Source organism: Oryctolagus cuniculus, chromosome 8 (assembly GCF_964237555.1).
Source record: "Oryctolagus cuniculus chromosome 8, mOryCun1.1, whole genome shotgun sequence".
NCBI lineage: Eukaryota > Metazoa > Chordata > Mammalia > Lagomorpha > Leporidae > Oryctolagus > Oryctolagus cuniculus.
The window spans coordinates 108,058,608-108,075,445 of NC_091439.1; the positions used below are offsets into that span (position 1 = coordinate 108,058,608).

The 16,838-nt window shown below is 46.2% G+C and overlaps 1 protein-coding gene across 1 annotated transcript in view; it reads right to left on the reverse strand.

Moving 5' to 3' along the window:
- Positions 1-16,176, reverse strand: part of SRP72 (signal recognition particle 72) — a 33,681-nt gene extending 17,505 nt beyond the window's left edge. The window contains exons 1-6 of the mRNA XM_002717161.5: positions 13,433-16,176; positions 10,567-10,687; positions 6,225-6,348; positions 4,193-4,336; positions 4,000-4,111; positions 2,162-2,193 (exon numbers count right to left, since the gene is read on the reverse strand). Of these exons, the coding sequence (XP_002717207.1) occupies positions 2,162-2,193; positions 4,000-4,111; positions 4,193-4,336; positions 6,225-6,348; positions 10,567-10,687; positions 13,433-13,541 (642 nt within the window). The 5' untranslated portion in view covers positions 13,542-16,176. The remainder of the gene's footprint in view (positions 1-2,161; positions 2,194-3,999; positions 4,112-4,192; positions 4,337-6,224; positions 6,349-10,566; positions 10,688-13,432) is intronic.
- Positions 16,177-16,838: the final 662 nt, after the last annotated feature.

The window sequence follows — 16,838 nt, forward strand, 5'->3', positions numbered from 1 at the left end:
TGAGCTGCCGCTTGCAACGCTGGCACCCACATCACGGTGGCGGGTCAAATCCTGGCTTCTGATCAAATCAGCTTCTGATCAGCTCCCTGCTAATGCACCAGGGAAGGAAGCAGAAGATGGGCCAACTACTTGGGCCCTGCCACCCATGTGGGAGACCTGGATGGAGTCCTTGGCTCCGGGCTTCAGCCTGGCTCAATTCCCCAAATGACCACGACATCTGGAACTGGGCATGTCAGGAGCCAGGAGCTGCTGCCAGTCTCCCATGTGGGCGTTAAGGGCCAAAGCAAACTGTGGTAATTTGGAGAGTGAACCAGTAGTTAGAAGACCAATCAACTGACCTCTCTCTCCTCTCCTCTCTCACCTACTCTACCTTACAAAGATCTTAAAAAAAAAAAAAAAAGCAGGAGTAGACATTTGGAATTCTGGAAACATAATTTTCCCCTAAGAATAATTTTAAAGATCTTTCTATTTTAATCCTACCATAACTCTAACCTAAAGATTTTAAAAATTCGCAGCCAGGGTGGTGGTGCAGCAGGCTAAGTCACTGCCTGCGATGCTGGTATCCCCTTCGAGCGCTGGTTCAAGTCCTGGGTGCTCAGCTTCGTGATCAGCTTTCTGCTCATGCGCCACAGCGAACAGTGGAGGATGGCCCAAACACCTGGTCCCCTGCCACCGCCATGGGAGATGCAGATGGAGTTCCAGCTCCTGGCTTCAGCCTGGCCCAGCTCTGGCTTTTGCAGCCATTTAGGGAATGAACCAGGGAATGTAACTCTGCCTCTCAAATAAATCTTAAAAAAAGACTTAAGCAAACAAATTCTGTAACTACAGTACAGCTCTCTTACCTACTCCAGATGGATGTACATTCTCCGTTCCTTCTGGAAGTCTGAATGATGCTCACTTACACTCAATGTTCATGGCTATGAGGCTCTGGGTTGTTGTTTTTTTTTTTTTTTTAATTTTAAAAGATTTTTCTCTTCTGCTTCCTTCCCAGGCAGATTAACAGGAAGCTGGATGAGAAGCTGAACAGGGGACCAGCACTGTGGTGTACTGGGTTAAGCCACAGCCTGCATGGCATTCCATATGGGTGCCAGCTCAAGTCCTGGCTATTCCACTTCCAATCTAGCTCCTTGCTAATTGTCTGGGAAAGCAGCAGAAGATGGCCCAGGTGCTTGGGCCCTTGCGCCCACATGGGAGACCTGGATGGAGCTCCTGGCTCCTGACTGGCCCAGTTCCAGATGTCGTGGTCATTTGGGGAATGAATCAGTGGATGGAGATCTCTCTCTCTCTCGGTCTCTCCTTCTCTCTGCAATCCTGCCTTTCAAACAAATGAACCGAAGCAGCAGCAGCAGCACAGCAGCCAGGACCTACACTGCCACCTTGGTGTGGGATGCTGGCGTTGCCAAGCGGCAGCTTAACCTGCTCTGCCACAACACCAGCCCCTGCACGTTGGTTTTTTACTGGCTAGGTTTAAGTCAAGGAATAGTAAGAAATTAGTGAGAAAGTTAAGATCTATAAGATGCAGCGCCGGCACACCGGGTTCTAGTCCCAGTTGGGGCGCCGGATTCTGTCCCGGTTGCCCCTCTTCCAGGCCAGCTCTCTGCTGTGGCCCGGGAGTGCAGTGGAGGATGGCCCATGTGCTTGGGCCCTGCACCCCATGGGAGACCAGGAGAAGCACCTGGCGTTGGATCAGCACAGCGCTGGCCATAGCGGCCATTAGGGGAGTGAATCAACGGAAGGAAGACCTTTCTCTCTGTCTCTCCCTCTCACTGTAACTCTCTCTTACTAATTCTGCCTGGCCAAAAAAAAAAAAAAAAAAAAAAAAAGATCTATAAGAACTCAACTGACTTTAAGATACAGTACAGCATTTTGAAAAACAAAATAGGATTGGGCATCTGGCACAGTAGTTAAGACAACACGTGGGATGCCTGCAGCCCTGTAAGAGCACCTGGGTTCAAGACCCAGGTCTCCCTCTAATAGCTCTCTGCTCACGTGCACCCCAGGAGTCAGCCACCCCCACAGGAGACCCAGACTGTGGTCCTCGCCCAGCTCCAGGTGCTGCTGGTATCGGGATGAACCAACAGACAGTAGATCCGTCTCTACTTTCAAATAAAATCCAAGTGTTTTTTTTTAAGTTTGGGTTTAGTAACAGTGGAATACTTACTGAGTCTTCTGAAAATGAATGGCGGCACAGATCTATAGAAGAAAATTGTTCTACCATTAGTATTGCTGGGTAACTGCCATTTCTTTTACCATTACAAAGAGAACTAAACTCTTCAGCAGAATATTTCAAAATAATCTTAAAATAAGCCCATGTGAAATTTATATTAGCATCAAATATACTACTGCAAAGGGCATTTAAAACAAATAAATGTAATAAATGCTGGCTGCTAAAAGTCAATTACAGGAGAGCACAAAAATAAAGACAATAATCCTACCTCCAGGGAAAGAGTGCTGGCATTTCAGTTTATTTTTTAAAAATATAAATGGAGAGCTGCTTTTTGAAATGAAAGTGGTATATTCTAAATACTCTTTGGAAACTGCTCATCCCCTACTAATATACTGTGAACATCTTCATTACAATACAGATCTATTTTTTTACATTATTGATTTTAATGACTGCATGGTAGTCTACTTTATTATTATAGTAAAGCAACCAATTCTTTAACAGTACCGAAATTAATGCTGCTCCCACATTTTTGTTCTTACAGGCATCCCTTCAATTAACATTCATAATGATAAAATGAAAACTATCTAATTAATTCATCAAAAGAATTATTTTTCTGGAAATGGCATTCCTGGATCAAAAGGTATCAAATTTGAAAATCTGCTACACAGCATCGAACTGCCCAATGCAGAGCCTGTCCTACTTTTACACTCAAAGCTGCCAGATATGAGTGTCCTTGTCCTATACCACTGCCAGACATGAGAGTGTCCTTGTCCTATACCACTGTCCACAGTTGGGGACGACCAAGCAGCTACAGCTCTTACACAACTCCTCCTTCTCGTCATGCTCTATCCACTGCTCTCATTTTAACCTCCAACATCTAACAGTAAAACAGGCCCTGTTTCACCTTCTTCCTTCCTGCCATTGCAGTCCCTATGGCATCCTTTTATAGCTTACAAGAGAAAATGTCTGGGCCACCACCTGCAGTGCCAGTATCCCATATGGGCACAAGTTCTAGTCCTGGCTGCTCCACTTCCAACACAGCTCTCTGCTGTGCCTGGGAAAGCAGTGGAAGATGGCTCTAGTGCTCAGGCCCCTGCCCAACATGGGAGACCCAGAAAAAGCTATAGGCTCCTGGCTTCTGATCAGCGCAGCTCCGGCCGTTGCGGCCAGTTGGGCAGTGAACCAGTGGATGGAAGACCTCTCTCTGCCTCTGCCTCTCTGTAACTCTTCCTTTCAAATAAATAACAAATAAGTCTTTAAAAAAAAAAAAAAAAGAGAAAATGTTTGCAGAAGAAACACGTAAATGTTTCAGGAGCTGACACCAGACAAGAGTATTTTAACAATTTTTTTTCCTAATTGAAAGCATCAAAGCATGTAAATTTTGTATATAGGAATTTATTACATGAAATTAAAATGTGCTCAAAGGGTGCTAATAATACATGAATGAGGTATATATGGCCTATGTCAGTACTTACTTGGGTGCTGGCTTAACAACCGCAACTACACTTGCTGAATGCATACATTACATGCTATGTACCATTGTAAATGCCTGACATTAACACTCTGCATTTAACAGTCATAGTTGACTTGTCTCAAAATTGAAATTTTTTAATACCTAGTGTGCCTGAACATGGACGAGTGGAATGGCTTAAGGATTAGACAGAAATATAGGAGATACTTAAAAAGAGAATGGCTAGCTGAACTTTGAGAATTTCCCAGGTTTCATCAATAACTCCCTCTTGATAATTTCACAAAACTCAGTGTGATTTTTGAAGATACTCTGCCAAGTCACATGCATGTTATATTGACAGATAATCTGAATCAATGCCAACCTTCAGCTTTCTGTAGGATTTTCATTGCCTGGTTCAGGTGGCCCTGTCCTATCAGTGCACACGCAGCATTGTAGCACAGTTCATGGGTGCCTTCCTGCAGGCCCAAGTTCTCCTGTCAGGGAGCAAGAGACCAGTCAAACACCAGACACAGATACTCCTTCCCGGCTACCCAGGTACACAAAAGGACGCTCACCGGAACCACTTTTTCCCAATTGCTTTGAGCTGCAACAACTGCTGAAAGGTTTGTTTTCCTCTCCTCGTCATAATCATCCTGGGAGTTTCGGACAAGATCTCTGTACACAGTTAAGCACTCATCATAGCGTTCCAGGCGATATAACTAAAAGACAAAAAAAGCAAGTGAACAATCAAGGAAGACAAACACAGCGTTACGTGTGCAACACTACTCACACCGTTTTCACAACCACTAAGGAGAAAGACTAATTCAGTGTAACATATGTAACCACCATTTATCTTTTGTAATTTTTAATTACTTTTGTGTGCTAATATATTTTTTTATTTTTTTTAAATATTTTATTTAATGAACATAAATTTCCAAAGTACAGCTTATGGATTACAATAGCTTCCCCCCATAACTTCCCTCCCACCCACAACACTCCCCTCTCCCACTCCCTCTCACCTTCCATTCACATCAAGATTAATTTTCAATTATCTCTATATACAGAAGATCAATTTAGCATATATTAAGTAAAGATTTCCACAGTTTACACCCACACAGAAACACAAAGTGTAAAATACTATTTGAGTACTAGTTATAGCATTAATTAAACACCTGAGAGTAATTGTGTATTAATTACAGAGTTCAACCAATAGTTTTAAGTAGAACATAAAAAATACTAAAAGGGTAAAGTATTAAGTTTTTTTTTTGGTTTGTTTGTTATATATATATATATTTTATTTAATAAATGTGAATTTACAAAGTGCAACTTGTGTATTGTTGTGGCTCCCCCCCCCAACCTCCCTTCCTCCCGTGGCCCTCCCCTCTCCCACTCCCTCTCCCATCCCGCCCTTCATCAAGTTTCATTTTCAATTACCTTCATATACTGAAGATCAACTTAGTATATACTAAGCAAGGATTTCAACAGGCTGTGTGTGCTAATATTTTTAAAAAGGACTCGCAATGAGTCCTCACATATTGCAGATTTGAAGAGTTTAGAAAAATAACTTTCTTCACTTTCCTTCTTGAAGTCAGTCAGGTGCCTGAGTGGCTTATGAAAAGAAACCTTTCTAAAGAAATGAACCCAATTACCTGCATCTGAATTACAACGAAAAAAATTTTCTACAACCAAAAATCATTAAAGCCCAGCCCCAGTAAACAGAAACAAAATAAAATGGTAATAAGCACTTAATATTGCCTAGTTCACTATATATAATTCACTTTTCTTTTTCAGAAACCAGCTACTGTACACGTACACAATATAATTCCTGCCTATTTTATTCAAGTTTTCTCCAAGGACAGTAACAACAGCTACTCTGGATTAATGAGTTCACTACGCACGACAGAGACGGTCCCTTCATCAACCTCAATGCTGGAATTCACCCGAAACTTACCCAGTTTACCTTAGGAGTTCTTCAGAGAACTATAATCCATGAACTTGCCCAAATACTTCATAAGCTCATCTATATTGATAAATTTACATTCCTTCTTGGGGACAACCACATTATCTGTCCTAAACTGACATTTCAAAAATCTTTTGAGAGGATTTTGCTAGCTTTAACATATATACTTCTGTCCTCCCTTCATTAACATTCTTCTATTAGGATTAATTTTAAGTCTCAAAATCCTTATAGAATAAAATATATTCATGATTTCACAGGCTGAAATCAACCAAATTCTCATCCACCAGGACTGTCTCCATTGAAAAAGTAAAAGTTAAATAACTGAAAGAGGTACTATAAATAAGTGTATAAACTCACTGGTCTTCAGCTTTCTAAGTAAAAAGTCCAAATTTCACAGAATGATTCTTCTACTTTCTTTAATGTTCTAAGTACCCTGAGGAAGTCACTTGTTCACAGAACACTCGATTATGCAACCGTTGGTAAGAAAATCAAGAGGCGGGAACACGTTCAAACCTCGAGAACTGGTTTGGTGGCCAGGTTTGTGGAGCAGCAGGATGGGCTGGGTTTCCTCACCCCTGCTGCCTGCTAGAGGCAGAGGCATGCTCACTCAGGACGACTGAGAACAGGTATTTTAAAGCAGTAATTACCACTTGTCCATAAAGCTCCTTCAGTTTGTCTGTCTGCTGGTTGGCACTCTCTATGGTCTTCAAGGCGTTCTCAATTCTGTTTAGCCTGTACTCACAGTACGCCTTCTCAAAGGAGAGCGAGTTGCTGGAGAAGGAAAACACCAGAATCTGTTACCATCTGACAATGCAGAGCACCCACCATATGCCAGAATATTCTTGGCACTTACTGTGTATCCATCTATCCGATCCCCATTACAACAAGAAACTCACAGAGGTTAGTAATTTGTCCAAATATCAGACAGCTCTTAAGTGACAGAAAATAATAATTACCCTAGCCTTTCTTGCTTTCATGGATATTCGTATTAGAATTACTTGCCTTTTGAAACCAACATTTAAGAAGAAAATCACAAGAGAAGGCAATTAGCACAGCAATTAGGAAACCTGCATCCTGCCTGCCTCCCATGTGAGAGCCCGGGGTGGAGGGTGGAGTCCCGCCTCTGCTTCTGACTCCAGCTTCCTGCTCAAGGGCACGCGGGGAAGCAACGGACTCAATGGCTCGAGGAGTTGGGTCCCTGCCACCCACAAAGGAGACTCAGACTGGGTTCTTTGGCCTGGCTCAGCCCTGGCTATTGTGTGGGTTTGGGGGGATGAACCAGTTGATGGAAAACTTTGCCAATTTCTGTCCTCTCTACCTTTCAAATAAAATGAATATATATATATATATAATGAATATAATAAAAACAAATATATATGTATATAATGAATATAATAAAAATTTAAAAAGGCAGTGGCAGGGACAACCCTTGGGATGTCCACATCCTACACTGGAGTGTCTAGGATAGTTCCACCTCTGCCTTCCAATCCTGCTTCCTGCTAGCATGCCTGGGAGGCAGATGATGGTTTAAGTACTTGGGTCCTTGAACCATGTAGGAGTCCTGGATTGAGACTGGGCACCTGGCTTTGGCCTGGCCCAGCCCTGGCTGTTGCAGGCACTAAGGGAGAAAATTAATGGATAGAAAATCTGTCACTCTGCCTTTCAAATAAAGAAGTAAATAAATCTTTTTTAAAAAGTATATAAAAAGCAAATTAAGTTAGCTAAATAACTGTCTTAGATACAAAGAGAATCGTAACACTGTTTTTAAAGGATTACTCTATTTATTATTAAAAATAAACTTTTGGAGCTGGCATTGTGGCGTAGTGGGTTAAGGTGCCATCTGTGATGCCGACATCTCATAGGGGCACTGGTTCAGACCTGGGGCTCACTTGCAACCCAGCTCCCTGCTGATGCACCCAGGAAAGCAGCAGAGGATGGCCCAACTACTTAGGAGCCTGCACCTACACGGGAGACCTGGAAGAAGCTCCTGGCTCTGGCTTCTGCACAACTGAACCCCAGCCACTGTGGCCATTTGGGAAGTGAACCAGCAAATGGAAGACTTCTCTATCTTTCCCTCTCTAACTCTGACTTTTAAACAAATCCTTAAAAAATAAACACACTTTTAATTCAATTTTTCCACAAACTTAAAAAAAAAAGTTGTATTTGTTTTTATTTGGGAGTAAGGGCTCCCCCTCCACTGGCACACTCCCCAAATGCCCACAGCAGTCACTTGGTCAGGCTGATGCGGGGAGAGGAAAATCCAATCCAGATGTACATGTGGGTGGCGGCAATTCACCCACTTGAGCCTTCACCACTGCATTAGCGGGAAGCTGGAGTTGGGAGTAAGGAGCCCGAACTGGGCATCAAACCCAGGCGCTGCAACGCTGGGTTTGGGTATTCTGACTTCCAGGCCACATGTCTGCCTCCGAATGGGTCAGCTTCACTTTCTCTCACCTATTGATAAAACAGGGAGCCATGAGGTGGCGCTTTGGCCTGTGTTTAAGACACTGGTCGGGATGCCTGCATCACATATCAGACTGCCTGGGTCTGAGTGCCAGCGCTGCTCCCAATTCCGTCTCCCTCCCTGCTCATGCACAGCCTTGGAGACCGCAGGTGATGGCTGGAGCAGCTGAATCTCTGCCACTGAGTTCCCAGCTCTCAGCCTGGCCCAGATCCCTCCACTGCGGCATACGGGGAAGGAATCGGGGGTTGGAAACTTCTTGTCTGCCTCTCTCTGTTTCTTTACAAAGGTTACAGACAAAAATTGCTTCTTTTAGCTTGTTCAAGAAACAATCAATTAGCAAAGAAAGAAGATAACTAGAAATCTCAACATAATACAGTCAACTGGCAAACACACAACTATGAAAGCACTTAAATACAGAAACTTAAAATCTCATCTATATTAATGATAATGCAAACTCCTTTTGAAGTTTCAATCATAACACAATAGGAAAAATATTTACCAAAGCAACTAGTAATATGTTTTATTTAATTACCTAAAAAAACTTGAAAACCTCCCTATTGTACAGAATAGCCAAAATTCAAAATATGGAGTTTTAACATAAACTTTTAAAATAATTTTCTCTTTGAGAGGAAGAGATAAAGAGAGAGAGAGAGAGAGGTAGAGAGAGAGGAAGCAAGAGAGAGAGACCTCCTATCCTAATGGTTTACTCAAGTGACCACTACAGGTGGCAGCTGAGAATTCAATTCAGATCTCTCACGTGGGTGGCAGGAACCCAATTGCTTGAGCCCTCAGCACTGCTTCCCAGGGTCTGCATTAGCAGGAAGGAGGCTGGAGTCAGGAACCAGAGGCAGGTACTGAGCCCAGGCACTTCCGTACGGGATGCAGATGTTTTAGTCACCAAATGGCCAGCCATCGTGGATACGTTTAATAAACAAAGCAGTGTCCTCTTTATTTACCTTTAAAGAAAGCTTTACAGTTGGTTTTCCATCTGTAATACACTTACATGACTCAAATATAAAAACAACAAGACATACAAAAAGAGGTTTTACTCCCAGTAGCCCATCCAAATCTAACCTGTTCCTCCTCACACTCTACGAGTGACCGTATTTATTCATCGGTTTTCTTTCTAGAGTTTGTTTTAACAAACACGAGCAAATACCTACGTAAATTACATCTTCTTCTTCTCACTAAAGGAAGTATCCTATATACTGTTCACCTTAGAAACCAGTATGCCATTAGAGAATAAATGTGCTGCAAGCACAATTTCAATACATTTATCTTCTGAGGCCTAGGCATAAACGTAAAACAAAAAACCAAATTACAGTAACAGTGAACAAAATTTTAAAAAACTGTTGTTATGTATTCTAAAGACTATTAAAAATTCTCATCCTCATCTAAATAATCCTCAATAGAGTTGGGTACGGAGGTCAGGCTAAGTCTGTCAAGCTACCCTAACGACCGCTATGAACCGGGACACTCAGACATCCCTAACCTCCACTATGTACTTTCTGGGCCCGAGTTTTAAAAGACCTCTGCAAGTCTTTCTCTCGATATTTTCCAAGGCCTTATTTTATATTCAGGCCCCATTCCTCTCTATGGTTTCTTCCTTCTTAGAGGTTAAAAAGGAAAATAAGGATTTTTTTTAAAAGATATTATGTTTTTTTGGAAAGATTTATTTTATTTATTTGAAAGGCAGAGTTACAGAGAGAAAGAGGCAGAGGCAGAGGCAGAGAGAGGTCTTCTATCTGCTGGTTCACTCCCCAACTGGCCACAATGGCTGGAGCTGCGTCGATCCAAAGGAGCCAGGAGCTTCCTCTGGGTCTCCACGTGGGTGCAGGGGCTCAAGGCCTTGGCCATCTTCTGCTGCTTTCCCGGGCCATAGCAGAGAGCTGGATTGGAAGTGGAGCTCCTGGAACTTGAACTGGTATCCATATGGGATGCCAGCACTGCGGGCGGAGGCTTCACCCGCTGAGCCACAGCGCTGGCCCCAGACAAGGATTTAAAAAAAGGCTGCCTCGGGCCGACGCTGTGGTGCAGCAGTTTAAAGCCCGGCCTGCGGTGCCAGCATCCCATATGGGCTCCAGTTTGAGTCCCAGCTGCTCCACTTCCAATCCAGCTCCCTGCTAATGCACCTGGGAAAGTGGTGGAGGATGGCCCAAGACTTGGGCCCCTGCACCTACGTGGGAGACTGGAAGAAGCTCCTGGCCTTGGATTGGCTCAGCTCTCACTGTTGTGGCCATTTGGGGAGTGAACCAGTGCATGGAAGACCTCTCTCCTTCTCTAACTCTGTATTTCAAATAAATAAATCTATAACTCTTACAAAAAAAAAAAAAAAAGCTGCCTACAGTAGAAAAGAACAAAAGTTTCTTTCAGTTTCAGAAACACTACGGGCAAGCCAAGCCCCACCCCCCACCAAAAAACGAAAGACAGGTCAGAAAAGACCGGTGGGGGAAAAGCCACGTTAGAGGTTACAGCTTCAGTACGAATGTTTTACGAAACGCACAGCCAGCTACCTGGTCACTTACTTGGCTAACACTTTGGTGTGGGTATTGATAACATTCAAGGCTTCCTTGAAACTTCCGTTCTGGATAAGGCATACCACTTTACAGTGCAGAGCAGTGACATCATCCTTGTTGATCTGCAGGACTGGAGAACAATTTTAGGAAAGTCATTTTTAACGCAATTCCTTTTTCACATTTTTATTAAATTTTTCCTTCCTCAAGAATCTACACTGCCAATTTTTTTTTGACAGGCAGAGTGGACAGTGAGAGAGAGAGACACAGAGAGAAAGGTCTTCCTTTACCATTGGTTCACCCTCCAGCGGCCGGCGCGCTGTGGCTGGAGCATGGTGCTGATCCGAAGCCGGGAGCCAGGTGCTTCTCCTGGTCTCCTATGTGGGTGCAGGGCCCAAGCACTTGGGCCATCCTCCACTGCACTCCCTGGCCACAGCAGAGAGCTGGACTGGAAGAGGGGCAACTGGGACAGAATCCGGCGCCCCGCACGGGACTAGAACCCGGTGTGCTGGCGCCACAAGGTGGAGGATTAGCCTACTGAGCCACAGTGTGGCCCTACACTGCCAATTTTAATGCATAGAAATGATAAGTCAAAACAAACAACAAAGAAAAAAATGACCAATGTGCATTCTAACTTAAGTGACAAAGTTATGGATTAGACTTGCAATGAGATAAAGTTTCCCGAGACACACAAACCAAAAAAGTATAATGAAATAATGGAGCAAGAAAGAAGCATGCTATATCCTATGTACTCATACCTCATTACTACACAGAAAAGCAAAAAGTTCATGAGGAATTTAGAAACCAAGGACACGTTTGGAGCAAGCATGGTGTCTTGGGCAAATCATTTCACAGCCCAATCTGTTTTCTGATTTTCAAAATGAGTATTGAAAGCACGACCTGTTTTATGAGGTTATCAGGAAGATAAACGAAGGCAGCGTTGTCATGCCGCAGGTTAAACGGCTGTTTAGGACGCTGGCATCCCACACTGGAGTGACAGCTCAAACCCTGGCTACTCCGCTTCTGATCCAGCATCTTGCCAATGTACCTGGGAAGGCAGTGGATGATGACCCAGTACTTGGGTCCCTACCACCTCCATGGGAGATCCAGATGGAGTCCCAGGCTCCTGGCTTCAGCCTGATCTTGCTCAGCCTCAACTGCTGTGGGCATCTGGGGAGTGAACCAGCAGAGGGACGCTCTCTCCCTCTCACTCTGCCTTGCAAATACATACGGAATTTTGTTTCAAAAAAAGAACAAGAAATAAGAATATCTAGATCTCGCTGACAATATTTCCAAAAAAAACCTTCAAAATTTCCCTTTTTAACCAAGATAACCAAAGAGAAATACAAGGAAGGACTCAGGTAGCCAAGTTTCAATGCTAACAGCTGTTCAGTGTCAAAATGCCCAGTCCTTGCTTCAGGGAAACTAACAATGGGAGTCCAGTCCTCAGTCTCAGAGCCAAAGGTCTTTCTACCAGTCAAGAAAACACAGGGGTGGGCATTCATTTGGCTTAGCAATAAGTCTCTCCTCTGGACACTCATGTCCTACACTGGAGCCCCTGGGTTCAAGTCCTGGCTCCTCTGCTTGCCATCCCCCGTTCCTACCAATGCCCATGCTGGGGGGCAGCAGATGATAGCACAAAAACACCTGGGTCCCTGTCCCGCACGTGGGAGACCTGGATGGAATTCCTAACTCCTGGTTTTAGCCAGGCCTAGTGCTGCCTGGCTGGTGTGCGCATTTGGGGAGTGAACCAGCAGACTAGGATTTCTCGCCATCTGTTTCTCTGTCTATGCCTTTCAAAAAAAAAAAAAAAAAAAAAAGAAAAAAAGAAACCACACAGTGATGAACAAACTGCCTGGCACAATACTGGTTGGAGGCCTAGCCAGAGGCTACAGTTAATTCAAACAAGTTAAGGAATCAAGTAATTTTAATTCATAACTATTTTCCAAAAGTGCATGCTGGGCACAATCACCACTCTTTGACACGGCAAGTGGTAGCTGAAAATTATTTATGTACAGCCTCGTATGTCACTAAGATACGTTTAAGGGCACCACTGCTCTGTACAGCTGAGCCCTGTCTTTGTGATCACATTTCCAAACCTAACATACACAGGTTATATCCCGAGTAGAGAGCGCAGGAGCACAGCCAAGGGGATTAAAATGCATGATCAAGGATTAAAAAAACAAAAACAAAAACAAAACCACCGCGGGGAGCTTCGGAGCCTCCCGACGCGGGGCGCCCAGCGCAGGCCCAGCTCTCCCGTCCTGCCATCTTCCCACGCGGGCGCCCACGGCCCACGGCCCACGGCCCACGGCCCGGCTCGCGGGCGGCGGGGAGCCTCGGTCCGCGGGATCCGCAGGCCCGACGCCGCGAGCACCCGTCAGCACCAGCTTCGCAATTACGTGTCCCAGCGGGCCCCCGCCCCCGGCCGCGGCCCCGCGCAGCGCGCTGCCTCGCCGAGCTGTCCCGACCGCCGCACTCGCCGGGGCGAGGCTCCGACGCCGAGCGGGAGACGCGCAGAAGGCGGGCGTCGGAGGACAAGTCGCGGCTCCGGCGCCGAGCGGGAGACGCGCGGAAGGCGGGCGTCGGAGGACAAGTCGCGCAGCCGGCGGGCGCTGCGGTCTCTTTAAATCCCTACCTCGCTCCCCGCGGGGACACCGGGGGAAGTACACGTGGCGCTAAGCACCCCGCGACCCCGGGCCGGCCCGAGCCGCCGAGGGGCCGCGACCCGCCCCCGCCTGGCGCTCGGGGCCCGGCCCTGGGCTGGGGGGCGCGGGGGTCTCCCCAGCCCGCGTCTGCCCCGAGCGCTCGCGCGCGCCGGAAGCGGGCCGCATCCTCCCGCCAGCCCGAGCCGCCCCGGCGCCCGCGCGACACTCACTCTTGTTGACGGTCTTGAGAGCGCGCGTGAAGTCGCCGTTCTGGCCATAGCGGTTGACTTCGCTCCACAGCGCAGGCACCGACACCCCCCCGCTGCCGCCGCTCGCCATCTTGGAGGAGACGAGGGGCGGGGCGGCGCGACCTCTGCCCCGGAAGAGGATCTCGGAGGCTGCCAAGCCGGGAAGGAAGCCGGTGGTTGCTAAGCATCGCGGAGCCCACCGAGTCTTCGTCGCGGAGTTAGCTGCGGGGACGTAACCTTCTGGTCTCTAAAGTCTACAAATGTGCTGGAGGCTGTCCTCCTTTCCTGAGCCGGTGTGGAGGAAAGTAACGCACTGCCATGAGGGAATCAGGGTTTGCGAAGACCTTGAATAACTCAATGGAAGCAGGTAGTGGATGGGGCCGGTTCGAGTCCCAGCTGCTCGACTTCCGATCCAGCTCTCTGCTATGGCCTGGGAAGGCAGTGGAAGATGACCCAAGTCCTTAGGGCCCTGCACCCACGTGGGAGACCTGGAAGAAGCTCCTGCCTTTGCCGTCCTTTGGAGAGTGAACCAGTGGATGGAAGCTAGCTCTCCGTCTCTCCTAACTGCCTTTCAAACAGAATAAATCTTAAAAAAAAAAAAAAAAAAAAAAAAAAGCTGCCATTTCTTCTTCGTCCCCCACTCCAGCAAGCCCCCCTCCCCAATATTTACTTGAAAATCAGTTACAGAGGAAGAGAAGTATCATAGGTGCTGGTTCACTACTTAAATGGCTGGAACAGCTGCGGCTGGGCCAGGCCAAAGCCAAGAGCCTGGATCTCCTTTGGAATCCCCTGTATGGGTGTCAGGAGCCCAAGTATTGGGGCCATCTTCTGCTTCCCCAGGCGCATTCGCAGGGAGCTGTGGCATGAACTGGCTCATCTGGGAGGCCAGCTCCGCAGGCAGCTGCATAACCGGCCGCCCCAGCATGCCAGCTCCCAGCTCACTCCTTTTTATCCTCCATTATTTCTAAGAGTCATCTTTTAGGAAACCTTGGGCTTTACTGAATGGGGAACATTCTGGTTATGTCCTCTTACAAACCTCTATTTTTGAGTACTGTCATTCCAGGCCCGTGTCTGTCTGGACTATAGGTCTGTGGGGCCAGGGACCCTATTGCCTTGCTCAATATCCCTAGAATCTAGCACACTGCCTTCTGTGAGTACCTTACATAGTTGGGACTCAATAGTTTCCACCCGAGTTCCTGGAGGGCAGAAACTGTGTCCTGTTCCCAACTACGTTGTATGGTATCTGCTGAATTTCACATCTGGTCAGTGTAGGACAATGCAGAAACAGCACATGATGGTATAATCCTTGTGGACTAGTAAAAATCGCACTGTGAAATTGTGGTAGGTTTCAAGCCAGTTATGCCCACATTTCAGGGGTGGGAGTTCTAGATGACATCCAGTATAGCCAAGATCTCCTTGGGTAATTTTTCAGTTTTGCAGATTCCATTGGGTTCTCCAAAGATGTTTACAGTACATCCCAAAGTTAAGAGCTCCTGCCTTTGAACTGCTTTGCAAACTTCCCAAAACGATTTGAGAGTTGACATTTTTCTTTTAAGATGATTTCCCTTTTTTGAGATTTACTTGAAAGGCAGAGATCTTCTATCAGCTGGTTAACTTTTCACTTGCCCACTGACTGCCAAGGGTGGGCCAGGCAGGAGCCAGAAGTGAGAACTCTATTAGGTCTCCTTTGTGAGTGGCAAGGTCCCAAGTACTTGGGCCTCATCTGGTGCCTTCCCAGGCACACGAACAGGAAGCTGGATAGGAAGTGGAGGAGCTGTGACTCGAACTGGGCAATTCAAAGGGTGCTTTAACCTACTGCACCAAAACACCTACCTTGGATTTCTCTTTTTCTAAAAAATATTTTTATTTGAAAAGGGGAGAGGGAAAGAGGTCCAACCCACTGGTTAACTTCCCAAATACTCCTAACAGCTCAAGCTGAGCCTAAGACCAACCAAAGCTGAGACCCAGGAACTCAATCCAGGTTTCCCATGTGGGTGGCAGGACCCAGGTATCTGAGCCACCAGTCTAATCAAAGCTTAAAAACACATTTAGGTGGAGTCTTTGCCAGGTGAGAACAAAACCTGAAAGAGCATCCAGTGTGACCTCCCGGATACCATGAACTCAAAGTTTAATGATGTTAAAAACTCAAGTCTTTTTAAATCATTCTTGCAAAGTAGCACAAAATAGAGAACTGAATACTAGGCCAGCGCCGCGGCTCAATAGGCTAATCCTCTGTCTTGCAGCCCCGGCACACCGGGTTTTAGTCCCGGGAGGGAGCCCAATTCTGTCCTGGTTGCCCCTCTTCCAGGCCAGCTCTCTGCTATGGCCCGGGAGTGCAGTGGAGGATGGCCCAAGTCCTTGGGCCCTGCACCCCATGGGAGACCAGGATGAGTACCTGGCTCCTGCCATTGGATCAGTGCAGTGTGCCGGCTGCAGCACGCCGGCCGCAGCGGCCACTGGAGGGTCTTCCTTTTGAAGACCTTTCTCTCTGTCTCTCTCTCTCACTGTCCATTCTGTCAAAAAAAAAAAAAAAAAAAAAAAGACTGAATACTACGAGTTTTATAATCCCCCATCTCTGGCAGATTAGCTAGGCACAGCTCATCAGAGCCTAGAAGTGTGAGGGAAATAAACTTTAAATTACGTTGTCTCCTATCCTGGAGCTCATGATCCAATAGGGAACTACCAGCGGCTGGAAGTTTTCATGCAGCCAAAGACGAAGCTCTAGTAACTAACAAATTTTAATGACATAAAACAGGCCTTACAGAAGGTACAGATGTGTGCAGTCCCAAACTCAGGAGGAAGACAAGTTGCCTTGAGGGAGTCACAGCAGCGAGCCTTAACTAAAGCCCATGGAGAGCCTTCAGGAGAGCCCACCAACCAATCTACTGCAATTTTCTAGGGGCAGGTCAGTAACTGGTATTTTCAAAGGAGTGTATGCTGTGTGAGAGCTTATGATAGAGGTCCTTCGACAAGCAACCTGGAAAAGGCTGGGCTGAGAATGGGAACTTGTCAGGCCAGGGTGGCATGAGGACAGAGGTTAATCAGAAATTAAACTGCATGGGTGATGAGCAAGATGGGAATGGACAGATGAAATCAGACTTCTGACTTGGGACAGTGAGTGTAGTGAGAGTTCCAGGCTTAGCAGAAGAATGAAGTAAGGAGCACTCTGGTTTTTATGGGGGGAGAGGGCTGCCCTTGAAAACAGACAAGGAGGAATGGACAGTCGAAAATACAACCTAGATGCACAGAGCTGCCAGGAAGGCTCCAGCCACCTAAGAAATATCACTGTAACCTTCTCAAACTTACGGGTTGAAATATGGAGGGTGAGTAGTATTTTATAAGAGGGCAATCAATCATTGTTGGCATAGTGAGACAACAGTGACATTTA